The sequence below is a fragment of the Tubulanus polymorphus genome, chromosome 4, assembly GCF_964204645.1.
Source record: "Tubulanus polymorphus chromosome 4, tnTubPoly1.2, whole genome shotgun sequence".
Classification (NCBI taxonomy): domain Eukaryota; kingdom Metazoa; phylum Nemertea; class Palaeonemertea; order Tubulaniformes; family Tubulanidae; genus Tubulanus; species Tubulanus polymorphus.
Genome location: NC_134028.1, coordinates 26561617 through 26587786, shown reverse-complemented (window position 1 = coordinate 26587786; position 26170 = coordinate 26561617). Strand labels below are relative to the sequence as shown.

The 26170-nt window shown below is 38.5% G+C and overlaps 4 protein-coding genes across 4 annotated transcripts; 3 read left to right on the top strand and 1 right to left on the bottom strand.

Moving 5' to 3' along the window:
- Positions 1-1623: 1623 nt before the first annotated feature.
- Positions 1624-6321, top strand: LOC141904218 (20 kDa calcium-binding protein-like). The gene is made up of 5 exons (XM_074792780.1): positions 1624-1746; positions 2243-2288; positions 4562-4705; positions 4794-5039; positions 5864-6321. The coding sequence occupies exons 1-5, from the start codon at positions 1744-1746 to the stop codon at positions 5890-5892; spliced, it is 468 nt and encodes a 155-aa protein (XP_074648881.1). The 5' UTR covers positions 1624-1743; the 3' UTR covers positions 5893-6321.
- Positions 6322-6700: 379 nt separating this feature from the next.
- On the bottom strand, positions 6701-8050 carry LOC141904520 (chromaffin granule amine transporter-like). Its single transcript, XM_074793112.1, has one exon. It carries the CDS (start codon positions 8048-8050, stop codon positions 6701-6703), a length of 1350 nt encoding a protein of 449 aa, XP_074649213.1.
- Positions 8051-9068: 1018 nt separating this feature from the next.
- Positions 9069-12949, top strand: LOC141904216 (peptidyl-prolyl cis-trans isomerase). Its single transcript, XM_074792776.1, has 4 exons — positions 9069-9252; positions 10664-10880; positions 11533-11608; positions 12632-12949. Exons 1-4 carry the CDS (start codon positions 9184-9186, stop codon positions 12762-12764), a joined length of 495 nt encoding a protein of 164 aa, XP_074648877.1. The 5' UTR covers positions 9069-9183; the 3' UTR covers positions 12765-12949.
- A 1526-nt stretch (positions 12950-14475) lies between these two features.
- Positions 14476-25794, top strand: LOC141904204 (atrial natriuretic peptide-converting enzyme-like). The gene is made up of 17 exons (XM_074792755.1): positions 14476-14698; positions 17262-17484; positions 18209-18244; positions 18344-18474; positions 18623-18690; positions 19114-19280; positions 19850-19930; positions 21210-21479; positions 21565-21708; positions 21836-21946; positions 22058-22171; positions 22749-22887; positions 23124-23311; positions 23418-23598; positions 24138-24409; positions 24552-24709; positions 25138-25794. The coding sequence occupies exons 1-17, from the start codon at positions 14681-14683 to the stop codon at positions 25303-25305; spliced, it is 2469 nt and encodes an 822-aa protein (XP_074648856.1). The 5' UTR covers positions 14476-14680; the 3' UTR covers positions 25306-25794.
- The last annotated feature ends 376 nt before the right edge of the window (positions 25795-26170 follow it).

The window sequence follows — 26170 nt, the reverse complement described above, 5'->3', positions numbered from 1 at the left end:
AAATGGCATACAGTTACATACAGTTAATAAGGGTAAGTTTCCACGCGGGGCAACCGTCTAGCCAAAAAAGGGGCCCGAAACATTTAGAGATTTCAGTGCATTTTCACACAATTTCTAGGCACTTCAATGACATTAAAGATAATGTAAGCTGAATCTTCTGCTGCGGATTTCTGTTTTATTAGTTGTTGGTGAAACATTCTTTAAAGGAATCAAAACATCCTATGTCGCCCAGGACGCTTTGGTCTCAGAGGATGCGTGCACTTTGAGAAATCATCGTCCCTGGGATCGTGTGTATGAGGCACCGGTAAGCGAATGCAGGTAAGAATACCCTAGGTAAAATCCCCCGATTCTACAAAGTAGGTAAAAATCCCCACGAAGATTTTTAAAGAACATTTCATTTCAAAGCAAGATATTTCTCCAATTCTATTCATTTATCATATTTTCTAATATCAAAACCCTTTATATTATACATCTTTCGTGTGGTGTTTGCGAGCAAGGCCACAGAAATAGCTGTTGATTTGATCGCATGTTTGAACTTGTCTAATAACGCGTTGCACGAATGTTTAGAAGTTTTTCTAAATCCAATAGGGGGCGTATGCAGCACTGTATGTGATCCACTCAGTATCGTCGCTTTTTGACGCCTTGAAAACCATGTTTATATACATTTGTTAGTCGACGTGCACTACGTCATCAATATTGGTGTTTCAAAAAAAATTCAATTGTCAATTTTGGCGTTTATTTTGTAATTAGATATATTTAATAACTTATTTTATCTTTGATATATTTTAATAATTATTTTTGAGAGGATGTGCACTACGTCATCAATATATCGGGGTTAAACGATTCAATTATCGATATATTGATCGTGAATATCATATGATTTATATCGTGTTATTTGCCGAAAATATTAAGCTGCGGATCTAGGGAGCAGGAGAAGTGTGCCCCCTTTTGACCAAGTGCACTTTATCTTTTTATTTATTTCTACAAAACAGTTTTATTTTTACAATTTTTGGTGCAAAGGGGATGCGATGAAATATTCCATCGAAAGAAAGACTTTTTCAGCCAACATCGAAACGGTACCGATCAATATTGAAATGAAATGACGCCAACGTGAGGCGACGTTTAAACTATTACATAAGAGCGTCACTAAGCCCTGATTGACTCAGTTCTCAGGCTCTAATGCATCCCCACAATATTTAAATTCACAACCTCCATTCAGAGAGCGTGGAATTGAAAAGTTTATTTTAAGTTTTGATTTCCATACTGTTCGATTAACGGAAAGACATAGAGCTACCGCAACCTTACAGTTTTCACAATTTGTACTACAGACTGTCTCAGACATTTCAACACTTCTTTTCTACACAAATTTTGAATACTTCAGTTAGTTTTTAGACTGTATACGAATTTCATGGATGCAGAATGAGAAAATTCAATTCAATTTCTTAACATCGAGCTCAAGTTAAGTGAAAACATACTGTATGAGATGGTCAGATTTAGATGGTGATATTGCAGTGTATACGGGTATGATGATATAAATACTCGAGATGAAGATGGTTAATGTGGTATATACCAGGGGTAGAGCAGCATCCAGAGAGCAGAAACGTGTGTATTTATATATAGCTAGAAATAGGTCTTGGTATCGAGCGCAGCCACCGTGAATACATACGTAGTTACCGCATCAGTTGCGCAGTTTCAGGTACAGTGAGTCTTTCGTCGCAGTTCGGATCCTAAAACTCTATCAAAATGGTAAGTTTTCACAAAAACATATATAAATTACTGTCAAATTCACCGCTAAGTCATCATCGGTTACGAAGACGTCAAATGACGAAAGTTGTTTTTTTAGTTTCAATTTGTGTTTCCAATTCAATTTACTAAGTGGTCATTTGGACAAGTCATTAACAAAATGATCGTCCAAACTATACAACGCCTCAAGCGAGTTTGACTATAGCATGAATGAATATATTCGTAATTAGATATTTTCGTCATTTATCATTATAATTATTATAATCTATTTACACACAATTCTATGCTATAGTATTACTATTTTGTGTTCGAATTGTTTCCCTATTTTTCACACTTCTCACGAACGGGTGATAAATATTCAAGATTATTCTATATAGATATATAAATTGATTTAGAGGCTCAGATATTGTAGAACTGTCCAAAGTGAACGTTGTTTATTCAACAGTAAATGTTTCGTGAACTTCCAGACCTCCTAACATGTAGACTAATACAATTTCAGCCGATGAAAATTGACGATTTCGAGGTGTCTGACTCACAGATTGAAGGTGAGTATAAAATCTATGGAATAGAAAACACATTCCGGGGATGTATCCAAGTGGAGGGTGCTAGGGATTTGCATAAAAAAATTCTTAAGCTTGTTCTCTGTATTTCCAAAAATTAAATAACGTTTTTCCGACGAGCTTTTAATGTGGGTTTTCCTTTTGAGTTTATGATATGCCCTTTTTCGGGGATGCACCCCTCCCTGAATCAGACCCTAGATTTCAACTCTTATGTCCACGGCTGTAAAAATGTGTTTGGAATTATGATTCTGATACGATGGTGCGTTGAACATTTCGGCTTCATATATTGTGGCTGATAACTTGTATTCAAGATGGAGGAACGCTGCAGAGATGTAAATAGACGCCTTATTTGGTAACCGTGTGTTGAACTCGTGGATTCCTCGCGCGCTCGTTGAAGCTTCTCATAATATCAGCTTGAGATATATTTAAACCTCCTACTTCAACGCACGTCTCGCATGCACCCAACTGGTGCGTACCATCAACAATAATCGTCACGCAGCATATGAATAAATATAGCTCTTTGGCTGACGAAATGTAATCGTAGCAGAGATTGAAATTCATTGGTTAATATAAAACCCAAAAAGTAAACAGAATTTAAAAGATTAAGAACGAATTGTATTCAGCAAGGATTAAAATCAAGATACACGACGATTCGAACAGATCATCGTCAAGTGTGATAACTAGAAACGATGGCTTACAACCAGTTTGAAACGTTGTGTATTTTGATTTTAATTCTTGATAGATAAATCTCGCTTTTAATCTATTAAATTCTGTATATAATGGGTTTTACACTTATTATCTGTTCTCCACGTCGAGTGGACCGCGCAATTCTACCGACATACAATGGTTTAACTAATGAAAAGACATCATTACAGTTATTTAAATTAGATTAGGAGTTCAAAAGGAGTTCATTTAAACCTTTTCTATATCTATTCGGTTTCAAAAGAATAAACCTAACGACACGTAAAAATTAGAATAATACATCTACAGTTGTTATGGTTTTGTACTTAACGGACTGTATAATTCCTGCTAGGACACTATGTCATGAAATTTATACAATCTGACGCGTTTGGTTTTATGATAATTCGAAAATAGACACGTACATTTTTCATTTTACTGTTAATTGAATTCATCATCCAGGAAGAGTTTTCCTTATCAAAATAAACTATTGCAACTTAAGATACAGAAGCTATAATCAAGTTTTGATAGAAGTTGATATGTTTCGACACGATCAAACTTTCGGTCGAATTTGTGAAGGAGAAATACAGCATTACAAAACACTTTAAAAAGATATATATTATTATATTTATCATGTGTATATACGTCAGTATAAGGTTATCATATATGTTATATTATGATCCGTATTATATCGATTTTCCTTTCCTATTCAATTCTTCTCTTTAGTTTATTTTACTTTCTTTTCTTACGGCAGCTTTCTTGTGTAGGGTAACTGTTGCTTCAAAGCTGTCATTCATCTAATATTATTACATTTCTAAATACCGTAAGAATTTTATATGAAAAATAAATCATATCATATCATGAATGAATGACTGGATTTTTAAGTTATTACATACAGCAAAAGCGCACATTTGGAAAACCGGTTAATTTTCAGTTAATTCATTACGCCTGATGATGGCTAACAATAGTTACGCCTGATGATGGCTAACAATAGTTACGCCTGATGATGGCTAACAATAGTTACGCCTGATGATGGCTAACAATAGTTACGCCTGATGATGGCTAACAATAGTTACGCCTCATGATGGCTAACAATAGTTATGCCTCATGATGGCTAACAATAGTTATGCCTCATGATGGCTAACAATAGTTACGCCTGATGATGGCTAACAATAGTTACGCCTCATGATGGCTAACAATAGTTACGCCTCATGATGGCTAACAATAGTTACGCCTCATGATGGCTAACAATAGTTATGCCTCATGATGGCTAACAATAGTTATGCCTCATGATGGCTAACAATAGTTATGCCTCATGATGGCTAACAATAGTTACGCCTGATGATGGCTAACAGTTGTTACGCCTGATAATGGCTAACAGTTGTTAGCCGAAACGTCGCACCTCAAATATAATCATTCTGATATAGAATTTTTCAATCTTGGCTTCGTTATTGTGGGATTTCTCTCGTCATCATCATACACGGATATTGTGTATCTTCTCGTCTTATTTGAAAAACTCCGTTTCGTAATGTCTTCCCTCTCTTAGAATAAATTTCGAATCTTTTGTGAATATTTTTCAGTTGCCAAAGACTGTTTCAAGAAGTTCGACAAGAAATCAATTGACAAGATATCCAGTAACGATCTCGGTCCAGCGTTCACTAATTTGAAACTGACTGTAAAAGGTGACAAGCTGAAAGAATGGGCTGATATGGTCGATTCAGAAGGTAACTACGATTAAATATCAAAGTTTGGGAAAGAATACACGTACTTTTCCGAACTGGGTTCGGCTAAAATATTTTGTCGTAATTATAGCTACTGGTTACATCGATATCGAAGGATTCCTCTATCTTTACGGTAAGAAGTTGAAAGAAGATACCGACTACCGTGAACTGTTAAGCGCATTCAAAGTTCTCGACAAACAGAAGAAAGGTGAAATTTCAACGGAGGATTTGAGGTGGATTTTGGAAAATGTTAAAGATTCAACGACCACTAGCGATGATATTGATGACATGATCCGGAATACAGATATTGACGGCAGTGGAAGTGTCGATTTCGATGGTAATTTTTTTACTACTCGCTAATTGAATATTCCCTTTTCAGGCTCGTAGCGTACGGAATTGTTTTTAGCTCGGTTGCAACTAAAAGGTTGTTTATGGATATGTTTCTTTCGGCCAAGAAAATTTTGAAGATTAGATGCACGGATATGCGCTCTGAGTGATTTCCGTTGATAACGAAGGTCTTAATTAATGAACAAATCTAATATACGCGCGAATGTAACGTTTCTGTTTTTCTTTTTGAATTCTAATCGAGCGGAAATTAAATTTTTGCGGGATGGTTCGCTACGGGCCTGACTTTTTGTCGGTTTTAATCATAAAAAAAACAAAATATACACGGCAGACGGCTCCTGTCATCACAAGGCGAGACGAATACATTGCCTCAGAGGCTGCAAGCGAATTCCAAGGCTCGGCTTCATAGGTGTGAGGGGGGGGGGGCAGAAAAATGCCTGTGGCCAATTTGGAGATGGAATGTATCATCAATTATTATCATGGTTTCTTATCGTATGGCGGTTTATATCTATGAAACTCATCTTGATTTGAATTTGAATTGGACATTCCGTAAACATTTGGTCACGACGTGGGGCCTGCGATCATTCTAAAAGTAAAGATTAATCTAATTTTACTCACTTCAACGTCACCGAAATAAAAGCGTATCGCGCAGACTGATTTATTCAGAAATATAACATTTGAAAAAACAACCAGAAAACCTTATGAATATCAATATCAATATATATTTCATTTCGATATAAATGTTGTATGTTGAAATAATTATAAAAAAAATTACAATTTAAAAATGTATAATGCATGTACGTTATTTATTTGCAGAATTCTACAAACTGATGACCTGCGATTAGAGTAAAGAAACAGCCACGATGCTGCTACATAATGACTTCAAACAATAATATTATGCGAAGAGAACATTTTAGGTCAAAATCCGTACCGCTTTTTATTGACGCGAGACGAGACGAGACATCTATAATTTCAATCCGTTCTGTGGCAAAGCAAGGTTTACTATAAATTTCGAGTTGCTATATACATAACATGTGAATCAGTGGACATCTGCAGGATTTTAAATCACGTTATATATTGTATAGATATAATATACGCCTTTCCGTTCATTACTTATTAACCATATGATCTTCTTGATTCGTTCGTTTTTCTGCTTGAACTGAAACATTTCTCTGTCTTTGACTATTGACAACAACTATAATGGATTAAACATTATCATGATATTGTAATAAGATTTGTGGTATAGGAAATAAATGTCACTTTTGTTACCAATACATTCTTTTTAGTAATACTGTTTTATAATATACGTCAATTAGTGCCGCTCGATATGTGGCTTGGCAGTGAATAGGTCGGACTAAGAAACCGTAAAACCAGTTCAGAGCATTCATAGTCTTTATAGTTCATATAAAAGGTACGAGACACGAAGACTAACTAACTGGTCACCTCAATCAAATCTCCGACGAAGGTAATAATGATTCTACCTTGAAACGTAATCGGATTATTCAATATTCGTTATCAATCTATGAGAAACGCTCATAGTAGAATTGTTGACGTTATGGAAGATCAAACAAATTTATTAAGACTAGACTTTCTGAATTTTTGATTAGATTCATATAATAATTCAGATTCCGAATAAAAAGATTTCTATGAAAACTAGTTCGAGAGCAGTTCGAATTCTTCCCCTTTTTGGGAACTGGTACTCTTTTCGCTCTCACTTTCAGGTTTACGAAACACGAGGGACAAAACGGCAAACGCTAATTCGGTCATTCCCGTATATAGTAGAATCGTAGGCAAGCGCTCTTCTCCAATAGCTAGCGCCGATAGGAAAGGACCGATAAATTCACCAAGCGCTTCGAATGTAGCATATAAAGAGAACAACACGTCGGTGCGTCCACCGTGTCTGTGGTGAGCCAGCATAGTTAACAAAGCCGGTAGCACAAAATTGATAAGTCCCATACCTACTCTAAAAAGTACCTCCGCCCCCACACAATCCCACATTGAATTGCAAACGCTGTAGATATAAAAACTAATACTCGTAGTGACCATTCCGGCCATTAGGATCGACCAGCGGGCTGGAATTATAGGCGAATCTAAAGACGCCAGAACTGTCGCCGCTGTTTGCCACCAGACACCTATAAGAGCGAAATAACCCATCTCTTTCAAACTAACGCCAAGGTCTTCTTCGAGGTGTTGAGGTTCGACGACTGATTGACTGTAGTTGACGCAATTATTCACGCATAACACCAACAATAAAACAATTATATATCCATCGGTGAAAGCTAGTTTATACTGTTGAGTTGTCGTCGGATCGAGTTCATCGCTTCTGACGTCATTTCGCCGCCCTCCGTAACGAGTTGAAAGCATACCGCAAGGTATCGAACACATCGCTAATAATGCGATCATTATAAACGGAGCTTCTTTGCCGAAATTCACGTAAAGAAACGATGCCATCGATGGCCCGAGAACGTAACCGATATTCTTCGCCACCATGACGATCGCCAGAACTTTAGCCCTGTAATTCATGTCGTCGGTTTGGCTTGAAACGACCGCTAGTGCGGTTAAATAAGCTAATTCAAACATCACCCCGCTGAGAGCACACACAACCACAAATAGTTGATAATGTCGACAAAATGCGGCCGAAACAATAAAGATAGATCCCAAAAACAAACAGGAAAACAACGTCCATTTACGCGTCAGTTTCTCGAGAATGTATCCACCAAAAATAGCGACCGGTATGGCCAGCGCAGCATCGATACTGATAGTCCACGCTACTCTCTCTTTATCAGCCACTGATAGATCTTTAACGCATTTCATACTATCGTTGGTACTACATCGATCACTGAAACTGCTGATAATGTACGGTAATATCGGAGGTAGGACTTGTGACTGGAGAGAGTTGACGAAAACAACGGTGAATCCTGACAAAACCATTAGAAAATTCGAATTCCTGAAGTAACCGCAACGATTGACATTTTCATCGTCGAGTTCTTTTGTAGTTTTCATTTTCGTGTTTCTTATAAACGACCTCTCAGAATATTCGAGATTTGTCACTGACGACCGCGCGTACGGGCCACGAGAACAAACAGCGACGAATGGTCGTCAATAGCAGGTCACATAATTCTAAGTAGAACACGGTCTTTATATCAGCGCGGTAAAGAAAATACCATATCACATTAAATGACAGGATTCACAACGCGTATTTGAATGCGGTTCATTTCATTGTAATACAGGTTTTCAGCGAGTTGTGTACTGCTTTTATAGGGTGTGGGTCACCGGTGCGTTTTGTTTCACTCGAATATCGTGTTCTTTATTGTTCCCAGGCCCGGTGGCGTGTAACGTTGCCGAGCCCCCAGTGAACTTGGTTGACTACGGCCTGCGTGTGCCCGCGAGAGTTGTAAAAATCCTATTTTCTAAAAATGATTCCCTTGCCCAAAAGGGAAATCCTAAATTTCATCAATTTTTCGAGAATCTAGGCAGTTATTTGAATCTTTCACTGATCCGGCGAACCGGATACCATCGCCGCCGGCTGCACCGCACCGGTGGCCGTAACCGGCGTTTTATGTAAACCTCGAGTGAAAAGTTTACCCCTGGCGCGTGAGGCTTGACTCATCTAAAATACGAACCAGACCAGATATGATGAAATTTCCTCTGACGCCGCATAACGGCGCTTCTTTTTAAGATTTATCATTAAATATCGAAACCGCTTAATACAGATCGTTTATCATAATTCGCCTACTTTTTAGAGTATAATAAATTTCGATTGGAAAACAATTTAGACGGTTTACGGTAGACCGTAGTGCGTTAGGCGCCACCGTGTGTGAATGCGCAGAGTAGATATAGTGCAAGATGTTCGATCCGTCGAAACTTTAAGCAAATATCTAGAAGTCAATATGAGGAAAAAACTCAGAAGACCAGAATAAATATGTAATATATGCGAAAGTAAACGGATGGATTGTGCGACGGAGTCGTGCGGCGGATAGATACACGGTATAGTGTGACGGGTATATAAACCCGGTGTCACGCCGAATCACTTCCTCTCGCCGCCATTTTACCTGATCCTTGCCGCCGGTTTTATCGTCGGGTTCACGTTTACGAAAATTAATTCACTTCGCTTCATTCGACGCTACTGCTCAACGATGGCCAAGCCAAACGTTTTCTTTGATATCAGTATCGGTGGTACTCCAGCCGGACGAGTTATAATGGAAGTGAGTAAATTTAATGGCTTTGCCTTAGTTGGTTCATGAATTCTCTATCCTGGGTTGATAAATGGTTGGTTGGTTGGTTGGGCGTTAAAAAAACGATGTGGTTAGACGCGTGCATGTATGTGTACTAAGCATACTATATCATCAGGAGTCTATATTTTTGTTAATCTATTTTCCCTTCGTATGACAAAAAAGATAATTATATATGTTAGAATTATTTTAATGAATTATATTTGCTGAATTATATAACTGGATGAAAAGGAAAAACAACGGAAGTGGAATTAAAACGAAGCGGAAATGGATATTAAACCGTATTCGGCAAAGTGTTTACTTCTTTACTGTACATAATATATATATAGCATTAATTTGATAAAGTATCAATAAAATCATTTTACTGGCTTTATGGTTAGGGTTCCGATGGGTTTAGGGTCTAAAGCATCCAGAGCAGAGAGTTAGGGTTAAGGTTAGTGTCCGTTTGACCCCTAGGGTAAGGTAAGGTACTATATCTAGTTTAACTATTTAAACCTTACCCGAAACCGAATGTTTTAACTGTTAAAACATTTGGTTGGTTTTCAGCTCGGTGATCTAGGGAAGACGCTGCACTTAAGTCTATTTACTTTTGTCCACGATCTTTTTGGGATATTTCGCTAAATTTTGGGTGTGCATACCTCAAATAGGTCTTAATCGAATCAGTAGAGTTGTGCAGTCCGGATAAATCATTGTTTTTACATCCATTTTGTACCGAGGATTGATGAATATACTCGAAAATTGAGCTTTAAATCGACAAGAAAGACCGCCATTCTAATATCTCTTGGAGAATTATAAGTACAATCAACCCCTGATTTACCGCCACCCATTACTTACCGCCAGGTGCATCTCAATACAAATACAAAAATAAAACATCCCCGATATACCACCAAAATCGTTCTGCATCGACGTGGGTGGTATATGGGGGGGGCTGACTATTTGTATTTGTACTAGCATTGAGGGTTAGGGTTAGATAAACGATGACCAACCTTTCCTAGCTACTACGACATTGCATTAGAAGGGAACCTAAAAGGTGCTGTGTCCGGATTGGTTTATTAATTCAATTCAAAATGACTATTGTATTTAAGATCCTTACGGATTGAGGCATACTGAGTATAAAAATAAAGTATGATTGATAGGTTAACAGATAAATTGATAATTAATTAGTAATAGATAAATTTGGGTAGAGAAAAAAAACAAAAACACTAAGGTTTAATGTACACTTACTACAAATACCTGAATGATAATACAATGGTAAAAACAGATTAAAGAAAAACTTGTTACATAGACTTAAGACAAATACTTGCACGATTACAAATTATCAAAGTCTTCAGAGATCAATTTTCCATAGACTCATTGAATTAAATTTCATATCTATTGTTTTCAGTTGCGTGCTGATGTAGTCCCGAAAACAGCTGAAAATTTCCGAGCGCTGTGCACCAGCGAGAAAGGTTTCGGATTCAAGGGATCCAGTTTCCATCGCGTTATTCCAGGTTTCATGTGTCAAGGAGGCGACTTCACCCGACACAATGGTACCGGTGGTAAAAGCATTTACGGTGAGAAGTTCGCTGATGAGAACTTCACTCTGAAGCATACTGGACCAGGTAAGTGTTTACAGCTTCTGAACAACATTGTGGTGATAGGGCTACAGGGCCCGATCGCCACTTCCCCAAGGGGGGGGGAAGCATATCTGAAATATCTCTTGCCCCCTCCAAAAGCTACTTGTCCTACGCAGTCAGTCCGGTTGGTGGCACTATCATCCGTTGTATCGAGTGGGAAAAAGCTTTGAGACATAGAATTGCACTAGCCCGGGGGACAAGTGATAATGATAACCTACTTGCCCTTATGATAATATACTTGTCCCGGGCAATCGGACAAGTGCTTAGATCGGACCCTGCAATCAATTTTAACATGCTCTGATCGGCTATCAACCCGCTGTATTTATGCATTCAAACACGATCGTCTAGAGTTTTCACCCCTGTTGTTAAAGAAAGCGCTTGACAAATTTGAGTGGTTGCGGGCGTGCTTTCTCCCTCGACAGAAATTTAAGCCTGTCATGGTAGACCGGTTTAATCCACGCGACCTTTCTGATTTCGTTGTTTCGAACTTAAGAACCCTGCGAATTCATTGTGTGGTAGTCTCAGTCAACCTTGGTTAATCATACATATCTTTTTTGATAATAGAAATTCATTCATCTAATAAGTATCCTCAGTGTGAATATATTCTACTTAATACGAGATGTTTATATTTTGACAGGTATTTTGTCTATGGCTAATGCTGGGCCGAACACAAACGGTTCACAGTTTTTCCTGTGTACTGCAAAAACGACGTGGTAAGTTAATGGAAACTTTTCACCGTCCTATATTTTAACCCACTTGGGACTTTAGTCCCAGCGGGCTATTGCGTTCACTTTTCGTCCGTCCGTAGACGGAATCCAGTTATCTTGGGAAGTGTTGAAGACGCTTCAATGTAATGTCTTGATATTTGGTTTATACATGTATCTACCCTAGACACATCTTCAGCCCAAAAACTGGCCCTGTCAGATTCAAGATGGTTGACATGCAGCCATTGTTGTTCCCCAAAATCAGCACTTTTTACACATTTTTGAAATTTTCGAGGGAAATTTTGAAGACGGTTTTATCAATTACATTGTTTGTTTGTATATATTTGTATCTCCCCAAGGGCCCATCAGCATAGAAAAATTGGGTCGATCGGACTCAAGATGGCCGTCATATGACCTTTTTAATGGCCAAAAATGTAAATTTTGGTCCAAATTCTGAGTCCTGTAGCTTCCTACTGGTTTGTCATTTCTCATTGCAATTTGTGATGGGTATTCTTTGGAAAGGGATGTTTTATACCTGAGACAGGTATTTTTGATCAGCCAATTATGGCACAATTGGCAGCCATCTTAGCGTCATCAGTACTCATTTGTAGGTGGGAAAGTTTTTCCACATATTGATACCTAAGCATATTGTGTTTCCACATTGTATTGGAAAGTTGTAGCCCATAACGTTTTCTATGATTTTGGTGAGTTTCAAGGTCATTGCTTTTTGTATATGGCCACCAGGGGGCATTGAATAATACAACAACTGAGTATTTCTATATTATATTTGTACCTACGCATATTTTGTTACCACAGTCAATTGCAAAGTTGTAGCTCATGACATCGTCTATGATTGTGGTGAGTTTCAAGGTCATTGGTTTTTGTATATGGTCACCAGGGGGCATTGAATATTGAAATCGTTAGATTTTTTAGCATTTGAAACCACTTTCCAAGTGGGCATGGTGTCCCTGGACCCCTAGTTTTAATTGAGCGTGTCTGGTCTCTTGAATGTTTCTTATTCTATTTCGACAGGCTGGATGGAAAACACGTTGTGTTTGGAAGCGTTACCGAGGGTATGGATGTAGTGAAGAAGGTAGAATCAGTTGGAAGTGATAGCGGTAAAACTTCCAAGAAGGTTGTAATCGAGGACTGTGGACAACTCTAAACCGAATAATCATTCATGTCATCATCTTCTTTAACGCTATATTCTGTAGTAAAGTCTGAGAACAAAATGTTTGAATTATGAATTCCATTTCATGGACATCGAAATTATCCGACAGATAATTGATATACGCTAGTATTTAATTGCATGTTTTATAACGTCATGAAATATTATGATGATGAGAATAAATACATTCTTCTCATAAAAAAAACTAGTGTGTTTGATATTGTCTTGTGTCACTTGGAATCTGGTAGGTGATACATTTGAGTCAGTGGTGGATCTGCATAGAATTTACATGCACATGTACTGTAATATTGATCTCTCGGCGTACATGTATCTTGCGTCAATGCCACGCGGTTCGTGATTCAAGTAAAGATTTAAAGGTATATAAATAGTTCGTACAGGTAAGGAGTGGGAGTCTGGGTACGAATATTAATCACACTAACCATTTCATGATCCACGTATACAGAGGGAAAATAGTAATTACAGTAACTGCATTTAAAATTTATTGAACTGGAGCGGAGTATGTTTTTTGGCTTGTACCTAATGACGGGACGGCTTTGAAGTGTTGCCCGCACAGTGTAAGCAGCCAGCAGGACTCGAACGAACCCACTCGGCACTGCTGGATGCAGCAGCACCACGCCTTATCTCTGAGCTACTGAGGCCGCTCGCGATATCAACACGCGTGCGCCATCTAGCGTTACCTGCAATAAATAGTTGAAAATATTTTTTGTCGTCACTGCGCTCGCAAATCGGCGATATCGACACGCGTGCGCCATCTAGCGTAATCTGTGAAATACATGTAGTTGAACATATTTTTGCATCTAAGGAAACGACCGAACTAATGACATTTTTAATGCAGCGTATTTATTCATTTGCGCTCTGTTCCCAATCCGCATTTACTCATGGAACAGGTATTATAACCCAGTTTTCAAAACATTCATTTGCGTAGAATTATACCTCAACGGTCGTTCATACGTGCTCGGTGTTGATTACATGTGTACATGCATGGTAAGTATACAGGGTTGGGTGACGCCGAACGGCAACAATCTCTATTCTTCAAAAATCCGCTTTCCTTTTCCTTTAAATGATTTATTCGAACACTTTCGATGTTGACAATTCTAACAGTAGATACACTCCGAATCGAAGGGTCGGTCGGGAATGATTACAGTTACAATGGTTTAGTTTCACGATCGAATAATTTACACAACCACGGTATAAAGCTAGTTGGTATTGCGGCCCATCCGATTATAAAAGCTTCAACAACGATTAGGTTACTTTAACTAAGTGACATTGCGATTATGAAATTACGATACCAACTCTCCGAGCCGTGGACGAAGACATTTTCAATTCTCAACCAATTCAATTGTTTTAGTTTATTTTGTTCGTTTTCCACCAAAGCCTAACGGATATTTATTTCCGATATGTCGCGGAAACGAATGAAACAAATGAACTGGCGACTGAGGCGTGCTCCTGACGGCGCGGGTGAGTTTGACTAGCAGCACGTGCCGCGAGGGGATGATCGCTAGAGCGACCAGCAGCCGCGTATCGTACAGCCTAACCACAGTCGATCACTGAGAGCTTGGAGTAATTCAGTCTGATTACTCCAAGCTGAGAGTGAGCGCCTTCCCGCTTTCGACCGACAGATCAGTTATCACTATAAACTTATTTATAATCGGGCGAAGGGCAACAACTAAAACTGGTCGGAAGTTGATATCACGCGCTTTCGGAATATCGATTATCAAACCTAGTGTTTTTATTTGTAATTCTAAGTTTATCCGTGGTACGTCGTCTATCGATCTGCTGTTACTGTTGTTATTGTTAATTAAACTACAACGTATACAATTTCTGGATTTATTGCGTAACGTTTCATGTTCTGCGCACATTAAACCATTCGATAGGATATATTGCGGTTTGTAATGATGATTTTCCAGAAGGTAAATATATAGCTCTTACCCTATATACCAAAATATCACCCTATATTCATTTTCATAAGTCTGAATAAGCGCGTAAGTCACACTCGCTCAAGTTGTCATGATAATTCGTCACTTGCCGAAGTCGTCCCTATTTTTCAGTCTCAATAAATTGTGTTTCCAATTCAATCTATCGTGTACACGTGTTAAGTACTCTTTAGGACCATTAATATATTGATTGTCCTATCTACCAGGGGCGGACCTACGTATAGGAAAGTTGAAAGGCCGGTGTCCTGAAGAAGAGAAAAGGCATTCTATTTTCCAAATGATAATGATCCAGCCATGCCATAGAATGCAGGGTTCCATACTCGGTCGTATATATATTTTGAGAAGAAATACATCTGAAAATATGCACAATTTCGAGCGAGCGTCAAATCTACAGGTTTAAACGATTTCTGTCATGACGAAAAGGGCAACCTCAAAGAAGCCAGGGGCCACGAGACCACCCCCTAAATCCGCCCCTTACTATATGACGACTTAAGCAGCGAGTTTGAAAACGTTTTTATGGTGTATATACGTTATTTTCTGTGACGATTTTATCACTTCGAGTGAGGGGAAACCTTGAGATTGGAGAATCATCCACCGCTCACCCGCGCTGTTATCTATCCCCTGTTTGCACCGGCACGAAGCCTGTTTAGGTACATTTTGATTGCCGTGTAATCTCGCGAGTGACGCGAATTACAAGAAACAAAACCGAACATTTTCCGCACCGCAAATTAGATTTTATGGCTGTTTCACGAAGAAAGTTACTGAGTTGAGTTCTGGTAACCTATACATCAATATAAGATTCTTCAGGTTTGTAGTGTTAACCTCGTCCGCGGCATAGTCGGTGCAGCGTATAATAATGGAGAGACTAAACGCCAAAATTGGGATACATTTCCGCGCGCAAGCAAATAAATTTCTAGGTTACATCATATTGAAAATCTAATTTAGTATAAGGGAGGAGAGAGGGGAAGAAAGTGATAGAGAGAGAGAGTGAATGGAGAGAGAAAGATCTTTTAGAAATATTGCCCGAGGAGTTCCCGTCGTACTAGACGAAGAAGAAGTAGATCTGATTCGATAAATTCGCACAGTTTCTACAAACGTCGTTTATTTGTTCGCGCGCGACAGTAGAAAAACAGCAACTGCGATGAATTCCTGGCAGAACAAGACCGTAAATCATTGCAACCTTTGGGCAATCGTTTTCATCGACGCATTCGACGTATAGAAAACGTGCCGTATCCTGCTTATTATTGAAACTTCATCAAACGCCGATATTTCAATGTATATTGCGGCTGGTGCGATACAACGATGATGAATCGATTGGAAAAAGTCCATTTCGTCGAGCGCTTCATAGCGCTAACATATTTTACCTTACAACTGGTAGATTCGTCCACGCGGGTCGGGTTCGAACCCACCAACAAGTCATCAAGTCAAGAGATATTTTCTAAGAGATTTTGACTTTGAAAGCCCTCAGATAACATGAAGCTGCGTTTTGATTTTCGTCCCCTGGACCAGTTCATTTTTGCTCCCCGCCTACGACACACGCTTGGGCCAAGTCTCCATCCCGAATTAGTAAATTCACAATCAGATTCGGACCTATAGATCCATCACCCCTGTTTTAGCTCACGACCAATCATCATTGATTACACAAAAAACACACACGAAATACATAGATTGCCATTATTAGATTTATGCGTAAATACCGTAAATAGCGAAATGTTTGTCTATATGTGAGGAAATTTTCACGGAAAATCATGAATATTTTTAACCAAAAAAAAAGAATAATCAGCAGTCGGTATTTGACCTACAGAGATGGCGGAATTATTCATTATTATCTAACCTATACCCCTTAGTAACGGACGCGCGGTGGTGGTGTGGAAGTTCGTTCGGACGACTACGGAGTTGTTTGAATCATCGCTGTGTGTATACTGCGACACTGCTCTGTAAAACCGGTCCCTGATAAAATCCGAATCGTGTATTTTATAATTACTCGGTGGTAATCGTATAAACCGTTTATGGAATAAATCAATTAGAGTCTTATGATGTACGGTATCCATATACAGCACGCACGGGTTTATATCCCGTTCACGCTTCGCTTGTTACAGTCGCTTAAACAAGATTTGGGATTCTGTGGGTTTCTGCGTATTGCCAGTTACCGGATATGCCCTTAACGAGATGTTTACAAGAGCTGTACGACACACGATGCAGGGAACACGTTGTTTCCCTGAGTCGTGTGCGTTGGGCTTTAGGATGTTTTCCAGAGCGACCCAACTAGCAATTAATAAAAAAAAGACTGTTTAATGAGAATTTCAACGAAGAGAATTTTTTAAAGGATTGAGAAGTAAATGTATGAACTGCCCTATAAATAAAAAGTCCTACCCTAAATATTTACGAGAAATTATACTCTCAATCAATATCAAAATTTCTAATTCTCCAATAGTGACAATATAGTATGTTTCAGGTTAGGTGGTATTTGGGGCTTTCCGCGGACTGAATCCAAAATGAGTTCATAAGAAAATTCTCTTTCAAAATCATCGTTTTGCAGGCGCGATACGACAATCCAGCGTATGAATGCGATAATGACTACCCTTTACAGAACTACGGCAATGGCGGAAAGATTCAGCATCGAACCGGCACCGATTGCGTTCGACCAATCACATTCGGTTCGGAATATAAGAGCAAACACGTGGGCTGCATGTTCTGTTGCGTCCTATTGGTCGTCTGTATCTACGTCACAGTTACCTTGACCTTATGTTTATACTTTCTAGGTAAGCAATACGCATACGTCAAACTACCAGTATAATGGAATGCATCCTGAACACTTAAGAAATATTTAAGTGGATTTTCGGCATTTTTTCTCATCCAAAAGAAATTTATTTCTTATGATTTTTCCAGGAAATATTTCCATTTGTTAAAAATTCATTTTCCGTGAGAAAATGTTTTTCTCGTGTCCGCCAGAACAATATCCTGACTGAATAGATGTACTATACTTGATGTACGCGGAGTTAGTTTTCAGCGTTCTATTGTGAACTTAAACGAGTCCTTACGTAGTCCGAGTATAAGTAAGGTGCATAGTTATTGCCCTTTGAAAATTCGATCGATCCCAATTTACTAAATGATACTCCCGGTAAAATAATTGGTCCGATTCAAATGACTTTCGCATAAAATATTCATTCAATTAGCTACGATGCCTACGTTGGGATTTTTATCTGAATTGACGTCGAACTAAAAATCAGGCAATAGGCATTAAATGCACTACGTAATGAGGTGCTTCAGAATATCTATTGTTTCTTACCTTGTATTTTCGGACAAACGATTTTGACGATAACTCGGGTTGCAAATAAATGTACACTTTTGTGTCCACCATGAACCTCAGCTACCTAAATTCAAAAATAAATCCGAAGATTGATGAAATATTGTTTTAGATGTTGTTGTAGTAGTTTGAGATGATCAGAAAACAAAATGATGTCAATTTCTTCATTCAAATTCCAGTCTTCCATCCCGAAATAGGTGGAAAATATGTCAAAGGTCAGTGAAATGAAACAGTTCATGCAGATAATACATAAAAACCTATGATGTATATATATATATAAATATAAATTTATGTTTGATGATTTTATTTTACAGAAAAGTATAGCACGGATTTATTTCAAGGCAATATTAAAGTGATAGGAGGCCCGTTTTCTAAATATTCAGCTCAGTTAGGAAACGAAAATTCTTTGGAATATAACATATTCAAGGAAAACTTTCAATTCCAGGTCAGTACTTAGCTATAGAAAAATAATGATTGAAAAATAATTCTTTTTAGCAATGGGCTGAAATCACCAACCGATTCGCGTTTATAATCTCATGAATCTTTTATGTTTTCCAATAAAACCGGTTTTTGCATGTTTTATACATTGCCAGATTGATAGAGCCTTCAAGAAGAGTAGTTACAGTGATTTATATAATGGTACTCAAATAATGAAACTCACGTTAGTATTACTGAGGCCTATATGGCATTACGAACCCTAAAGTTTTATTATAGTCGTTGTTACGGTCTACTCACTTATTCAGATGTCGAATTAAACTGTCATCAATCAATTTAGATGGACACTTTACAACTACACTACCTCTGGATCCAAAAATAATCCTTTATTTCCTTTATACTAGAAACCCTTGAATTACGTTTATGAAAGCTTGTTTATCGTGTAGTTTATTCGTGAATTTGTTTTCGTGGCCACAAAAGAATCCTACTCGTCAAAGTAATAAAGCATTCGAAGGCATTTGTATAAGCATATTTCGATAAAACTGAACGTGAAACATGATAAAAAAACATCTTCCTGTATTTCTCAAAAATGATTGATTTTGGTCTAGACATTATATTTTTAAATGAATGTCTATATTATTGCTCACAGAAATGGCAGCGTTAAAGTCGACTTCGTCCTGAAAATGAAGTCAATGGTGTCGGTTTACGAAGATACTCATCAAAAAATGGAAGATGCAGTTCGCCTATTCGCGGATACTGATGGAACACTTGGCCCTTTTGTAGTCGATAAACTATCCATTAACATCACTTCTGACAGTAAGAAATTTATAACAGTTTTCGCGCACAATTTTCCGTTTGTCCTGGATTTTTCGTTTTGCGCTAATAGTGTTAATGAAGGGTTCGACAGAGTGCGATTCAGTTTGACAAGGAAGACGAGTCTATATAAGTATTAGTTTTAGAGAATGAATGTGGCATGCTAGAACTATATCTGGTCGAAAATTACAATGACGTCTCGAATAGCATGTCGAAAATTGTGTGTTTAACTACTATGATTATGGCTACTTGTGAGAAGTAAAAGTATTTTTCCCACGAACTAAAACCGTGTGTATAAGATATACCAAATTAACAATTGATCTGACATATTAAACGCCTTTCAAAATTATATTGAAACATTTTACTGCAAGTTATCTGTTCGCGGGTGGCTTTTGTGGCGGGAGCTCAGCAAATGGAGCAGCATTTTTCAACGGAAAGTCACGAATCTTTCAGTTGACCGCGTGCGCATGCTTGATATGAAGATGATTTCTATTTTCGAGTTTTGCTGTTTCTTATCGAGTTTAAATTGATTGATTTTCTCTTTAACCGCATGTATTTTTCTGGGTTTTTAGATCCTTTACTGACGACATCGGTTACACCTGCACCCACGTTACCGTCCACAACTACAGTTGCCCCGACAAACGCTACTCCTGGTAAATAGATACGTTATTTTCAATACATCACCGATTAATGAGGACTTTTGTAGAATTCCACGATGATCCGCGAGGTTTTGCTAATCGTAAATCATATCGCCTCCGAGACTTCAACAGAAATCGGATAAACTTTTCTCGAAAATGAATAAGTAGCAGAAAAGTTAAATTTGAATCTTTGATGGTCGGTTTACAATATGTACTATTGGAGGAATCTATTCACATCTAAGCCTGTTTTTAATGAATTTAAAGCCAATTGGACGGTTTGGTTTTTCAAAATATCTAGAGTAAAGGTATTCAAATTCAAATAGACTGAGTACTCGCCACGCCATCTCGTGGTGAGAAAAGTGATGTAGTTTGGCTCTACCGATTAATTTCATACGCAATATATACGTTTGAAGTAACGTTTAATGATTTCCACCTACACTGAAAACACTCTCACTAATAAACTGACTATATATATATATAATATAAATCATATATATATATATATAGTGTCAGTTTATTAGTGAGAGTGTTTTCAGTGTAGGTGGAAATCATTAAACGTTACTTCAAACGTCAATATGGGCGTTTTGTATTTATATATTCGCGGCACATCAAGAGCTTCTCGCCGCAATTTAGAACGACGACTTGTTTTCGTTTTCACCTCCGTGAAATTATCGAAAAGCGATGAAATAAATATTTGACTCGGTGTTATATCATCTAATCCTACACAACTATCCGCACGTACACACCGCATTCGTTTTTAATCAGATTAGCCTAAACGGACATTTTTAAAGATTGCTCCCGGCCCATGTTTTCGTGCAACCCGCCCCGAAAACGAGACATTCCCTCTGCTAGAACATGGTACCACAAAGATGTAAACATCTATAAGGGCCGATGAAATATGATATAATAAAACGCGATTAAAAATGATTTTGAACAAAAATGGGAAACAACGCTTATAAAGTATATAAATGAGTAAGATAATAAAAAGTGTTATTATCAGCCATATATGATTGATATTGCAACTCCGTTCCTATCGTCGTGCATATCAGAGATATGAACGAAAAAAACCAAGACTCGATTAACCGACAAAAATAATTGGTGAAAACTGTAAAAAGGCTTCAGGACAAAAATTGTCCTCACAAAATGGCTGCTACCTATAACGGTTACATAAAACCCTTTGTTTCGCTCCCGGAAGAGTTGTACCTAATCAAAAACGATTCAGATCAAATATCTACTAATGAATGAGAGGGCTGATGTAAACGGTTTATTGTTTGTTTTATTCTCAATATTTCAGTAGGAGAATGCACACCTATGGTCGTCAACTATCAGAACATCACTTGTTCTCAATTCTACAATTTCACCGCTTTTCCCAATTTGTTAAACCACTCGAATGAGAATGAAGCGATACATTCTATATTACTGTGGGGTCTGTATTTTACCGATAAAAGTTTCAATTGCTACGAACACGCGGCGCTGTTCGGCTGTTCTCTCTATTTACCGAAATGTAGCGGAAATTCGACACCGCCGTATCATATATTACCACCGTGTCGGAACATCTGCGAGGGTAAGTCGTTATTTCTGAGCTGATTTATCATAATCTAAAACCGTACCATCAAATTGTGGCTATCATCAAATTCCGTTCCTTTCAGAAACATTCGCTAATTGCGGCCCCATATTGGAACTAGCTTACGTCGCATGGCCTCCCCCTATCAACTGTTCGGACTTCCCGAATTCTACGGATCCCGGTATTTGTGTCGGTGGACTGGAGGCAGCGACACCACCCGTACAGAAAGGTAATCAATATCAGAGATATAAGGAAAGGAACATCTAGATTCCAAATTCCTATCGGTGATATATACAAACAGGGCCTGTCCGAGATAAACAAATTTTGGATATTTGGATTTCACTCTTGTTACGTAGCTTGTCCTGAAGACCATTTCAAGTGCGACGATGGTCGTTGTTTGCCCAAAAGGTGGCGCTGTGACGGGAACCAGGATTGTGAAGACAATTCGGATGAGACAACTCAGTGTGGTCAGTTTGACCCTGGACTCTGTTTTAGAGTCCAGGATTTGATTAAAGTATCGTATGGAAGACGAATTGATGCAGAATATGTTGTGACGTCATTTTGATTTTTAATTTTAGCTTCGTGCGATAAACTGAGTGAATATCAGTGTAAGAGCCATGAATGTATTCCTGTGTCGAAACACTGTGATGGTGTAGTTGATTGTTATGCGGCTTACGACGAACGAAATTGCAGTAAGTCTTAACAGCCGTGAATGATCGACCTCAGGCTGCATCGATATTCTGCTAGATGGCGCGCGTATCGATCGGTTAACTCTATCAAAATTAAGTTCATAATTAGATTTACTTCCATTTTGAATTTTTCGCCTTCCACACCGGAAATTATTATCTTATATCTCTTGATAATCTCAAATTGATCTTTCGGGTTCAAATATTGCACGTTTTGTTCATTCGTTATTCATAGAATTTTTTAGATCGAGCATTTTGAGTCCGAATTCACACTAGCGAACCTGTTGGATCCTCGCTTGCCACAAGCGGAATCCTCGATTGGCGCAGTCGAACAGGGCGTCCTCGGGCAAAGCTATAATAGCATATCCAGACCATGAGAGACGAATTGACTATGATATTGTGTCGATCACCATTCATCTGATTAAATATTATGGTGTTTTGCAGTTAAATTAGTCATGTTGATTATAGACAATTCTAAACATGGTGTATTTGGAATGGTGTAAGCGAATATAGAATCCCACATAAGGATTCTAAATCAAGATGATTATTATTTGATAGATTTTAATGATACACCGTTTTTCAGCTCGATTCGTGGAAAGTTCTACGAACGGTAATGGTTTAGTCGAAGTATTCAACGGTATTAATGGCACGTGGATGCCTGTATGTTCGGATAGATGGACATATAATACAACGAACGCAGTTTGTCGACAGCTCACTTACAGGTATCAATATCTACCCAAACCGTTTAACAACTTTAATACAAGTCTCATTAACAACTTCCAAGAACAACAGAGATTCGTACCAGAGTTGTAGGTAGTGTAAAAACGATTAGTTCAAAATCCAGTGTCTATGATTTAGACAATTCTTTTTTACACTCCCTACAACTCTGGTACGAGCCCCTGTGCCAGGAACTAGTTAACTTACACCGTTCGAAAATGCTTTGCCTCGTATATTTCAGTTCTAGTCAAGAATCTCCGAGTTTCAATCCAGTCGTCACAAACTCATCATCCGCCGACATGGCCACCCTGAATGACGTCACGATGCACGATCCGTTATCAACAAAGTATTTTATATCAAACGTCGATACATCGTCTAATACAACGTGTGCGTCTGGAACGGCAACACGCGTTACGTGCGGTGATATACGTAAGATTACTACGAAATCTACCTCCACTTTTTTAGACTTTTAACTAGGTGAAAAACGTGTACTATACATGTATATATTCTAATTGGTAATTTCATACTGTTTTAGAATGTGGGATGCGCCCGGCTTACGTGCCACATATGCTGAGAATCGTCGGCGGTTCAGAAGTAAAACCGGGTACTTGGCCGTGGTTGGTATCGATACATTTAGGCGGTAGAAACGCGTTCTACTGCGGTGGAGGTCTTATACACCAACAATGGGTACTCACTGCTTCACATTGCATCGGCTAGTGAGTATATATTGTCGTTTTCTTGAGTCAGGCGGTCGGTGCCCAAATGGTAAAAGTCTGGGCCAAACTCAGGTCGCACTAAGATGCGATCATCTGATTCGATCTTAAGAACACTGATGTCACATCACGAGGTCGAGTCTCTGATTCGACCTAGACACGTTTGTCCACTCAGGTCGTCTGAGATCCATGATCATTTTGAAATGAACGCTGAAGTCATGTGATGTGTACATCTCGATGTTCATTGCCTACGAACTTAAGATCAATCTTTATTAGTACACTCAAGTCACGCAAGATCTGTTCCGATCTGATCGTAAGAAAAAGAGTCACATGTTCAACTCACGTCGCAAAAAAAATCCCCGACCGAAAAATCGACGATCCCTTTACGATCGGATCGGTTCTTAAGCGACACGGAGTCTCAATGTTCATATGGAGTCATTTGATCAATTAACGATTTTGTTCACAACATCAGTCTGTCGCCAGGTGTCGTCAAGCGTCTGAATCACGTTATAATCAAGTTCTATTAATTCATATTGTTCCAGTTTGACGGAGAAGAGCGACATGACCCTCGTATTCGGAGTCACCAGGCGAAACGCCTACTCCCCCTACAGGCAAACGCGAAAACCAATCCACATGGTTCGCACGACGAATTACACCTATGGAAACTGGCCAAACGATATCAGTTTAATAAAGTTAGATCGACCTGTCGATTTCAATGATTACGTCAGACCGATTTGTTTACCGGCTGCAGATCTCAAATTACCGGCCGGGACGCGCTGCTATGCCGCGGGATTCGGACGAACTGCCGAAGATGGTGAGTTATACCGGGTTTGTCCGCTAACAGTTCATATAGAAACATTTATCTAAACGTATAAAACAGCTACATAACACGTATATAACTTAAGTGGGTCCAAACTTCATTCTGGTCTCAAAGAATCATGTAATTTTTTTCACAGGTAAAGATTTTTCCGAGGTCGCTCGAGAAGTTCGGCTATCCATCGTTAATCGTACAGAATGTCAAATTGCTCTGGAAACGGCCGATAAAGCCGTCGTGGGAATGTTGCGCGATCATCATCTATGCGCAGGGGGGCAGAAAGGCTTGGACTCGTGCCAGGTAAGTCCACACGATAACGTCCATTAGAGGATGGCCAATACTTCCGGATTGTTAAGTGATAAAGACATCCAGGTCAAGGTCAGGATGTCGAACTGCCGTTCTGTCAGATTTTATTAATTATTGATTATGTTTTATGTAGTGTGTGTGTTTGCTGTCTCGGTTTACTGTGTTACATAGACATGTCTAAAAAATATCAGGAATTATCAAAATATGTTCTTAAGCACTGTTAAAGTATATATGATTATTTTCATGTATGTTTCCATGGACGTTGATAATTTATTATCATTTATTTGGGGCACCCGATCATACGCACAGTCTCTCTAGTCTCGGGGTGTCTCCTCAATGAATTACATTCGCTATTCTATATTTTAAATATCATCGTAATAATCATTTATTCAGAAAAAATGATTCATTCATTCGTTTTTCAGGGTGATAGTGGTACATCATTTGTATGTGAGGACAAGTCTTCAGGTCGCTGGTTCGCTGTCGGCGTTACTATCGGCGGCCTCGGTTGCGCCAGACCATTACCTGCTGTGAATATTGAAGTTTCTAAATTCGTAAACTGGATCAAACGGAATATAGCTGAAAATTCATGAAAATAACGACACAATTCGCGCAGGGGTCTGTTTTATAGACTGCGTGGTGTTGGCGCGATTGCTGTCTTCAACTTATTACATTTGCGTATTAAAAACAACCACAGAGAAATGCAGGCGCAGGGCCAGTTCTATAGATTGGTCTGATACCCGGAGTTAAATCAAATCCATCAGAGTCCACCCGCGTTAAAGCTAAAACCGGTTGGAGAACAAGCTGGGGTGTATAATGGATTCTTATCGGATTAATAACAGATGTGTGCGACAATGTACTTTCGCGAATTTTTTTAAAGGAATTGCCCTTCGTTTTGAAATCAAACATATCAAAATAGTGATATCTAATCATTAATGATAACTTATATAATTGATGAAATATGTTCGTTAATTGTTGTCAGGTAAACTGTAAATATATTGTAACAAAATACATCACCGCATAATTTATCATTCAAATTTTAAATAAATTGAATATTAGTTTTACTTGTGAAGGAATCGTCATAACTGATTAAATGTATTATATTTAACGTGTGTTCTTTTTCTTTTTTTCTACATCGCCCAAGTCTGCACATATACCATGCATGAAATGGAGGATCGTTGATAATCCATGGGCGCCGAACCACCCCACTTCAGACATTTAACATTTTAGTATGAAGTCTTGATAGTGAGCGCTGTCCATGGGTGCCACCAGCGGGTCAGAGGTGGGGACCAGGGTCCAGGTTGAAGATTGACACCTGTACGACGAGTATTACTTGCCTGCTCGGAGAATTCAATGAGGATATACCTGCCAGTAGTCCATAACGCTTATTCTTAACGGATGCGATTAAGTAATTTCGTAGCTGTTGTTGGCATAATTTGGCATAATTTCAGAGAATAA